Consider the following 2,939-nt stretch of genomic DNA (forward strand, 5'->3'; position numbering starts at 1 on the left):
GGATTGATTTTACTACAGCATGGACATTCTTCAAGTTCACCCTTGATATGATTGACTCTATAGCATTGGCTGCCACATCCGTAGCAAATATAATGTGCTTTAAAACACATTTCGTTGCAATAAATCGTGTGACTTTAATGAACAAAAATTGTTTGACTACTTAAACGTTCACTGATTGAAGAGAAAATGTTCGAAAAAAATCAAAAGACAAGCGAATTTATAGCTATTTTATCGTTTAAAAACAACAAAAATGTCAATGTGCTGAACAATCATTATACAAGGGAATGTGTTTAATCAAAAAATTTCTATAAATCATTTCGATTACTCATTAAACTTCGATTTATTTATGTTTGCCAATTATCGCAGAAATGTAATATGTTCACTTTCGTTCACTGTGCTCCTTTATCGAGAATATTCTCTTTTAAAATCAGAAAGATAAGCAAAGACTTGAATCGAAAAATAAATTTTTCGTACGGATATAAAGGTAGACTAAACAAAATTGGTTTGTCTTCAGACGACAGAATATCTGAAAAAATCTTCTGATAATAATTTGATTTTGTTTGTTTGAAAAAATGCAAATTGTTTTTATCTCAGTTCAAAAATATTGTTTAAATTACAAATTCAACATTCTTTTCAAATGATTCATTTTCAATCGATTTTAAATAGGGACTTTTAGCAACATTCCCCAACTTCTGGGTCTTCTACTGTTTTTTGATCACTTGCACTTGCTGCAATTTGAAAATAGAATTTCCGTTAAAAATTTGAGAAAAAAGTTTTTGTGTCTCAATTTACCTGCATATATGGCTGAATGTTTTTTGTACCACAAGTGGTGCAGGATCCCATGGTATTTGGCTCTTCGAGATTGTCTTCCGTCCATCTGACACGGCATGCATCATTCGTGCAAATATATGTAATGTTATAGTTCAATTTATCGTCGGTTTTCAATTTTTCCTGTGTCGAAAAAAAATCAATGATTGTATGAACGCGGAACATGAACCATGTTACATGGTCCAATTAAATATATTTATTTCTAACCATTCCATATGGATTCACGTCATTAGGACATGATTTGCATTTTTCATTCACGCTCGGTTCTTGCGTAGTCTGAAGCCAATCGATTCGGCAATTTTTGCAGTAGTAGTGTCCACAATAGCATTCCATTTTTACAAGTTTTTCGATAAAATGTAACGTTAAAACTAAAATGAATTCAACAGTGAAACACAAGAACTTATCACGAAAAACAAATGAATATATTTGTTTAGTCTCTCCAAAAGTTTATCATTGCACTGAAATGATTAAATGATGAAAGGTGATATTTCATGCTTGACTGAAAAAGCCGAGCAAAAAAAACACATGGATTTCATTTATATAAATATAAAGAGTAGCAGCGAAAGAATCGAATCGATATATGAAGTGTTGATCAATATTTGATTTGGAAATTTATTTCAATTATATATGTAAATATTTACAGTGCATTTTATAGCTTATTCATAACAAAAACATTTTCTCCGAAGACATGTAATTTCTCATTCTAAATGAACAGATTGAAGACGATAAATTTGAATAGATAAAAGGTGTTGCATACTCTAAAAAATGGAATTTTATTTGTATTATGCGAATGAGGTTCACAATGGCAGATAATAAAATGGAACAAATTTGAATACGTATCACCCTTTGGTTTTTCTAACGAAAAACTGAGATGGCACATTGTTTTTAAATTATCATTTTGAATTAGCTTTGTTTGCAAAAAACCAGCTGATGCCGAATAAACAGCTTGGTGGTGCATTATTATTAGCTCCTTGTTTTAACATGTCACGGCATTCATCTAGCGTTAATTCAATTACGTCAATAATTTCGTCGTCAACTCCGCCGCCGCTATTCGCTTTATCGGAATCCGTCACTTCGCAATAATACAACGTTTGTAAAGATCCACTTGTTCCAACGCCAGACCTAAAGAAAACAAAACAAAACACGAAAAATTACAATTCATTTTCGAAATGAATTGCTAAAATGTTTATACTTGCCTATAAGTCATAACAAGCTCAATTCGTTCAATTGGCACATTGTAACCGCATTCCTCAAGAATTTCTTCTTTTGCAATTTCAATGAGCGATTTTGACTTATCAACAATACCAGCGCACAATTCATTCGTAAAGGCCAAACTAACTGGATATTTTTCCAATAAAATTTCTGATGACGCTGTCAAATGTTCGGGATCTGTTGATATTATCGAATGATAAACAGCTGAAACAAAAAATTTCGTATTAAAATTAGATGACATTGTATGAATTGGAACGTTGTTGTTTCTTCTCTCTATCGATTCTTACCCGGTCGAAATTGACGTACAAAAACCAATGTATTTCGTGTCTTGTTTAGAATAATTATTGCCACACTGTCGTGCACTTTTAATAAATCCCATGACTTTTTCATGCCATTTTGTACATAATACATGCGAAACGGTTTTACATAAATCGAATCTTCTGGCAATGATGTGTAGTGGAATTCAGTAACCTTATCCATTCTATATATTCAATCAAATCTCACTGAACAACAAAAATTTACACGTAGTTTATTCAATAAATCGTAATCACAACAGCAATAAATGGAACTGGATTGAAATTAGTTTTTTTTTCTTTTCAAATAAATTGCATAAATTCGACGATGACGAATATTGATAAAAAAAATTAGTTTGACGTTTCTATTTTTGACAGTTCGTACAACACACCTCGTGTGTATGTAGTTGTGTATATGGTCTATATGGTCAAACGAACGTTATATCGTTCGAATGTTTTGACTTTAAAATTATTTCAACGGGATAAATGATTTCATTGGTCTTTAAATTAAAATTAAAAAATTAAAATAAAAATAAAAAAGAAAATTATTTCTTAATTAAGAAGGATTAAGGATTCATTACGCACAATCTTACGTAGAACTATTTG

The 2,939-nt window shown here is 31.0% G+C and overlaps 1 protein-coding gene and 1 long non-coding RNA gene across 2 annotated transcripts; both read right to left on the minus strand.

The window, feature by feature from the left end:
• Nucleotides 1–683: 683 nt before the first annotated feature.
• On the minus strand, nucleotides 684–1,143 carry LOC116349251. Its single transcript, XR_004201893.1, has 3 exons — nucleotides 1,036–1,143; nucleotides 793–951; nucleotides 684–728 (listed from the first exon to the last, which is right to left on the minus strand). It is a non-coding gene; the product is annotated as an uncharacterized LOC116349251 (long non-coding RNA).
• Nucleotides 1,144–1,582: 439 nt separating this feature from the next.
• Nucleotides 1,583–2,686, minus strand: LOC116349250 (uridine diphosphate glucose pyrophosphatase NUDT14-like). The gene is made up of 3 exons (XM_031780598.1): nucleotides 2,328–2,686; nucleotides 2,025–2,244; nucleotides 1,583–1,950 (listed from the first exon to the last, which is right to left on the minus strand). The coding sequence occupies exons 1-3, from the start codon at nucleotides 2,518–2,520 to the stop codon at nucleotides 1,722–1,724; spliced, it is 642 nt and encodes a 213-aa protein (XP_031636458.1). The 5' UTR covers nucleotides 2,521–2,686; the 3' UTR covers nucleotides 1,583–1,721.
• Nucleotides 2,687–2,939: the final 253 nt, after the last annotated feature.

This window comes from Contarinia nasturtii, unplaced genomic scaffold, assembly GCF_009176525.2.
Source record: "Contarinia nasturtii isolate CC-2019 unplaced genomic scaffold, AAFC_CNas_1.1 Cnas_scaffold_2831, whole genome shotgun sequence".
NCBI lineage: Eukaryota > Metazoa > Arthropoda > Insecta > Diptera > Cecidomyiidae > Contarinia > Contarinia nasturtii.